This window comes from Stegostoma tigrinum, chromosome 44 (genome assembly GCF_030684315.1).
Source record: "Stegostoma tigrinum isolate sSteTig4 chromosome 44, sSteTig4.hap1, whole genome shotgun sequence".
Lineage (NCBI taxonomy): Eukaryota > Metazoa > Chordata > Chondrichthyes > Orectolobiformes > Stegostomatidae > Stegostoma > Stegostoma tigrinum.
In genome coordinates, this window is record NC_081397.1 from 2,090,263 (window position 1) to 2,096,679 (window position 6,417).

At 49.6% G+C, this 6,417-nt stretch overlaps 1 protein-coding gene and 1 pseudogene across 1 annotated transcript; one reads left to right on the forward strand and one right to left on the reverse strand.

Moving 5' to 3' along the window:
- Positions 1 to 2,795, reverse strand: part of LOC132206835 (uncharacterized) — a 660,697-nt pseudogene extending 657,902 nt beyond the window's left edge.
- LOC132206844 (late histone H2A.2.2-like) lies at positions 53 to 911 on the forward strand. The gene has a single exon (XM_059641940.1). The coding sequence runs from the start codon at positions 80 to 82 to the stop codon at positions 470 to 472; it is 393 nt and encodes a 130-aa protein (XP_059497923.1). The 5' UTR covers positions 53 to 79; the 3' UTR covers positions 473 to 911.
- Positions 2,796 to 6,417: the final 3,622 nt, after the last annotated feature.

Here is a 6,417-nt window from a genome sequence, read left to right on the forward strand (position 1 = left end):
ATTCCTCCCGAAGGTATAAGAGGGCGGGATGGGGCCACATTGCAGCATTCTCTGTGAAAGTGTTTGCGAGGTTGTGGTAATGTCTGGGAGAGGAAAGGGCAGTGGAGGGAAAGCTCGCTCGAAGGCCAAGTCCCGGTCGTCCCGGGCTGGCCTGCAGTTCCCGGTGGGCCGTGTTCACAGGCTCCTGAGAAAGGGTAACTATGCTGAGCGTGTGGGTGCCGGAGCGCCGGTCTATCTGGCTGCGGTGCTCGAGTACCTGACGGCTGAAATCCTCGAGCTGGCCGGTAACGCGGCCCGGGACAACAAGAAGACCCGCATCATCCCCAGGCACCTCCAGCTGGCCGTGCGCAACGACGAGGAGCTCAACAAGCTGCTGGGAGGGGTGACCATCGCTCAGGGCGGGGTGCTGCCTAATATCCAGGCCGTGCTGCTGCCCAAGAAAACCGCCGCAGGGGGCTCCGCGAAAAAGTGAAGAGGCCGTACTTGAATTTGCGAACACAAAGGCTCTTTTAAGAGCCACCCACCACATCAGTGAAAAGCAGCTAGACCGTCAATGCTGGCTAATTAATTTGCATTTTATGTGCGAGCACGGACGTCTAAATGAGCAAAAATAATCCCTTTTGTTTTCTCCTTGAGAGATAACACTAGAACAGCTGCCGGACGGGACGAATAAAGTTGGAGGTTTTGCTACAGGGACAGTGACTCAAAGGGGCATTCCCACCCAGACGCTGACAGGGAAATAGAGACATGGAATAGCTCTGCGCCACAAAGAGGCCATTCGAGACTGACCCGACCCTCCTCAGTTGGTCGAACGAATCCACTAGTGGGAGATTGCGCAAAATTTCGAGTGCACGAACAAAAATATAAACATAGTTTGTATGTTGTGGTGGGTTTTGAAATTGGCGATTATTTTCCACCATCCTCCTCCTCCTCCAAGTTCAGTTACAGCTGGGGAAACGCCAAGGGAAGCAATTCGCACTCAGAGGCGTTTCAATTAGAAATGTATAAATTATAAAACGTGGAGTGCAGTACTTGAATTTGTTGCGATTAGTGAAAGTGTATAAATCTGATTGCCCCGAGTTGCGTCTTGTCTTTAAGATGAATTAGTGCATCTCAGACACATTAAGTTTCTGTCAGAGCTGTTGCATTGAGACGACATCTATAGCATTAACTAAAGTCCATCGTGCCTGACGATTGCTGCTCGCTCTGGATAGTGTAGTGGCTCTGAAAAGAGCCGTTGTTTCTCGGGGTGAATGTGCAGGGTGGGGCACGCTCCTTTTAGGCGCGCTCCCCGCGGATCCGGCGGGCCAGCTGGATGTCTTTGGGCATGATGGTGACCCGCTTGGCGTGGATGGCACACAGGTTGGTGTCCTCAAACAGCCCCACCAGGTAAGCCTCGCTGGCCTCCTGCAGGGCCATCACGGCCGAGCTCTGGAAGCGCAGGTCGGTCTTGAAGTCCTGAGCGATCTCCCGCACCAGGCGCTGGAACGGCAGTTTGCGGATCAGCAGCTCGGTGGATTTCTGGTAGCGGCGGATCTCCCGCAGAGCCACCGTGCCGGGCCTGTAGCGATGAGGCTTTTTCACTCCGCCCGTGGCCGGAGCGCTCTTGCGGGCCGCTTTGGTCGCCAGCTGCTTGCGGGGAGCTTTCCCTCCGGTGGATTTGCGCGCTGTCTGCTTGGTTCTGGCCATTCTCTCTGTAATACACACAGGCCGCTGCTATCAATGCTGAGCCTGCTGCGGCGCTGCCTATTTAAGGGAATGGAGAGCCCGCCCTAGAGCCTGGATTGGATACAGCCCCGTCCCTCAACCCCCTGAGAAACAGCCGTTGAAGGACAGGAAAGGCAGCAAAATAGTTGCCATCCCCCTCTCTGATGAAGGGTCTAGGCCCGAAACGTCAGCTTTTGTGCTCCTGAGATGCTGCTTGGCCTGCTGTGTTCATCCAGCCTCACATTTTATTATCTTGGAATCTCCAGCATCTGCAGTTCCCATTATCTCTGATACTAAAACATCGGCACGGCTCCCAGAATCAAAATGAACAAAGTATCATTCCTGGAAGCGTGAATGAAGTACAAACACTGCAATATGCAATTAGCGCCTGGGCCCAAAATTACGGAGAGAGCAAATTATTATTCATGGTATGGACAACTGGTAGTATTACTGATAGACTGGTATTCACAAGAAAGGGCATAACCAGCTGCAGAACAGTATCGTCTCGAATGGCCGTGAAACCTCTATCTGTAGTGCAGGGATACCTTGGTTATAAAACACTTTTCTGCAGAGTATAATTTCACAATCCGCGCTCTCTCTCCTGCAACGCGGGGCACGAACTTAATATATTTCCTTAAAGGATTGGTTCAAAATTAAAAGTCGCTGCACCAGCCCTATGTGTTGCCTTTCCCCGTCCTCAGGTCTCCGCTCTCAATCGGAGGGTTTGGGTGGCTCTGAAAAGAGCCTTTGGGTTCGCTGGAAAAGGGACGAGTTGCTCAGCCGCCGAATCCATAGAGAGTGCGGCCCTGGCGTTTCAGAGCGTACACCACGTCCATGGCAGTGACCGTCTTGCGCTTGGCGTGCTCAGTGTAGGTCACCGCATCCCTGATCACATTCTCCAGGAAAACCTTCAGCACCCCGCGGGTCTCCTCGTAGATCAAGCCCGAGATGCGCTTGACACCGCCACGGCGAGCCAGGCGCCGGATGGCTGGTTTCGTGATGCCCTGGATGTTATCACGGAGCACTTTGCGGTGCCGCTTCGCCCCGCCTTTTCCCAGGCCTTTGCCTCCTTTGCCTCGCCCAGACATCACGCTTCTTCACTGCAATCGCTGCCGAGTGAGAGCCGAGCTGCCTCACCTTCCTTCTTTCTACAGCCCGCCCCGACCTGACTGAGAAAGAGCTGACAGAGAGGGAGAGGCGGCCCGGGCAGGAAACTGAGTGACAGACAGAGAAATGTCCAGCTCCGCCTCCAGCTGCGACTCAAGCTTCATGTTCGAAGATAATAAAACCTGGAACTTTTAAAAGCAGTTGTGATACAATTAAACGCCCATGTGCCGGCCTTTCTTTCAGGAGACAGCATGTCAGCTTCCATTTCAAAGATAGCAGAAACTGCAGATGCTGTAGAATACGACAGTGTCAGTTTCCATTGCTCCAGCTGAATCACACAAAATCAATTCTTGAGGGCTGTGTTATGAAGCGGGGTTTCTGCGCCAGTGTTACTCTCTCCCTAAATGTGTAAAATAGAAACGGACAGGAACTGAAACTGACTTTTCCACAGCCATGATAAGAAAGTGTGGGGCTGGATGAACACAGCTGGCCAAGCAGCATCTTAGGAGCACAAAAGCTTATATTTCGGGCCGAGACTCTTCATCCAGCCAATATCACTTTCCACAGCCATATCACATTCCTCAGTGACTGCCTCCGGCTCAGACTCACACCACGTGGATTCCAACTCAAGTTTCATCCCTCATGTTTTGAATCCTCCCAGGATCATAGATACCACCATGATGTTCAACGTTCCACGGACAGCAGCTCTGGCCACATTCTGAGATCCACCCTCAATGCGATGCGGCTGCACATGCATAGTCTCAACCTCTCTCTCCAACAGCATCGTAACACACTGGCTCAGAGCTGTACCAGTCCTCAGTTCCACTTCATGCTCCGGCTCATTCGTCAGACTAACAAGGAATTTTTTTTTCTCTTCTGATCAGGCAATCAGGCCCACAAGATGCATCAACTCAAAAATACCAATGGCTGTCTGGAACCTACCGCTCCTTCCCTTCCCTCTGACTCTATCCCCTCCCACAAACACCCCACATCATGTTGGGTATTGGCCATCCCTCCTAACCTTCTGCTCTCTGATGCTGAACGCTCTGTACTCAGCAAAGGCCTCAGCTTCATCTCTCTGCATCCAGTTCTGAGGAAGGGTCATCGGACCTGAAATGTTCACTTTTTCCCCTCCATAGATGCTGCCAAATCTGCTGAGCATTTCCAGTAACTTTGTTTTTGTTCCTGAACTGCAAGTGCACCCGAACTGATGGTCAGTAAAAATGAGAGGGTGTGTCCTCACACTGATTCATTGTAGAATGTGCGAGAGGAACTGGGTGTAAATGGAGCCAAGAAAGCATGCTTTGAGTGATTCAAATTAATTAATGTCTATGTCTCCAATCGGAACCAGGACAGGGACCCTTTGAGCCGGGCTCAGCTCTTTCCTGAGAGATATCGGTGTCTCTGACAGGAACCTTTGGTTTCAGATGGTTACATGTTGCACCTATGGGTTCATTTCTTTTCTGCTTTCTTGGTCACTTTCACTATCGGCTTGGCCTTCACTTTAGTGAACCTTTCCAATGTTTTCAATTGTATTTGCTCCTCCTGCTCTGACAGTGAACATTACAAAATCAATCCCAGCGGAGATCAGCTGTTCTCCACTAAACATAGACACACAGACCGTGAAGTTTCTCAGCATGGGGAGATGTAGCTAACCTCTAGTCAAGCTGAGTGTGTGCCTGGGCAGACTTTCCGAGAGGAGAAGGAACATTGACTGCTTTGCTGTAATACAGGAGTATTGTTCTCAGGGTCAGTGCAACATGTCCAATTCTGTTCACTATCACTCACATTAATCGATACAATACCATAGAGATTTGGGATTGTAGTGGGGATTGTTGTGATGGAACTTGCTGTTAGGGTGGATGGAGGCTATATCAAGTCTGATCAGTGTGTGAGTGTAAAACTGCATCACAGAGACGTGCAGTAAGGCATCCTTTGACTTGGGCCTCAGCATCATTGTATCCTCCACTATCAACATCCTGAAAGCTACCATGAACCACAAGCTGTACTGGACTCACCCAATAAATGCAGTGGCAACAAGAGCAGGTCTAAGGCTATGGATACTGCAGCAAGGAACTTACCTCCTGATTTCTCAAACCTGTCCAAAATCTCCAACATTTAAGTCATGTGTTAGTGCTGCTCCAACTGCACACGGCAAGCGAGATACTATCCATGAAAAAGCTGCTCCTGTTTAATTGGCACCACATTCACAAACATCCACTCTCTCAAACATAAAATTAGACAGCACCTTCCAAACCCACAACTACTTCCATCTTGAAAGACAACAGCAGCAGGTTCACGGGAACAGCATGATCTGCAAGATCTTCTCCAAGCCACTCACCATCCTGACTTGGAAATATATTGGCCATTCAGCCTGTGTCAATCCGTGAAAATCCTGAAATTCCCTTACTACCGGCAATGTGGGTCGACCTACAGCTCAGAGATTGCAATGGTTCAGGAAGGCAGTTCACTACCACCTTCTCACGCGCATTTCAGGAGGGCCAATCAATGCTCAGACCAGTCAGTGATGCCCACACCCGGGATTCTTTTTTCTTTGAAAAGTCTGCATCATTCTTGCCCAGTAACAAAGACTGTCCAAATTCTCTTAAAACATCCAGTTGTGAAACAAAGCATAGACTGGCTCATCATTTTGAAGAGCATCGATGTACTGCTTGCAAAAAAGACCTTGAAATTCCTGTTGCCTGACACTTTAATACACCACCTCGTTCCCAGTCCAACATCTCTGTCTCTGTCTTGCTGTAGAGTTCCATTGAAGCTCAACACAAGCTAGAAGGACAACACCTCATCTTCCACTTGGGGACCCTGCAGCCCTCCAGACTTAATATCGAGATGAATAATTTTTGTGCCTAAACTCTACCCCTCACAAGGCCTTGTTACCACATACCCTGCCATTATCCACCACCTACTGTCAGCCACTAATAGTCCCCATTAACTACTATTCAACCTCCCAGCCTGATCGTCAACAGCTCTGACCAAATGTTCTTCTCTCTGTTAGGCTCTATCCTATCATTTATTCCAAACCCCATCACACTCTCCTTTTGCTTCTGTATATAAACTGACGTTTCCCCGGCCACCATCAGTTTTGCGTAAAGGTCACGGGATCCAGAATGTTAATTTTGTTTCTTTTTCCTTTGAAGATGCTGCCACACACAAAACCCCTCCAGGCCATTTGGTCCAACAAGTCCCCATCGCCCCTCTGAAGAGCAGACCCAGACCTATTCCTCTACCCTTTATATCTCGTGCTTAACCCACCTAACCTAAACATCCCTGGGCACCACGGGCAATTTAGCACAGCCAACCCGCCTAGTTTGCACACCTTTGGACTGTGGGAGGAAACCGGAGCATTCAAAATTATAGTCTAACGTTTATTCTATCTGAAAACAGGAAAGTAGTTTATATGAGCAGTTCAAAACATTAGCATATAGTTCACATTTATGCACCTAATTTGCAGCAAACTTCATAGAATCATCATACAATCCCTAGAGTGTGGAAACAGACAATTCAGACCAACTAAAAGCCCACACCGACCCTCTGAACAGCATCCCCACCCGACACATTGCACTGCCCTGTCCCTTTGTCACA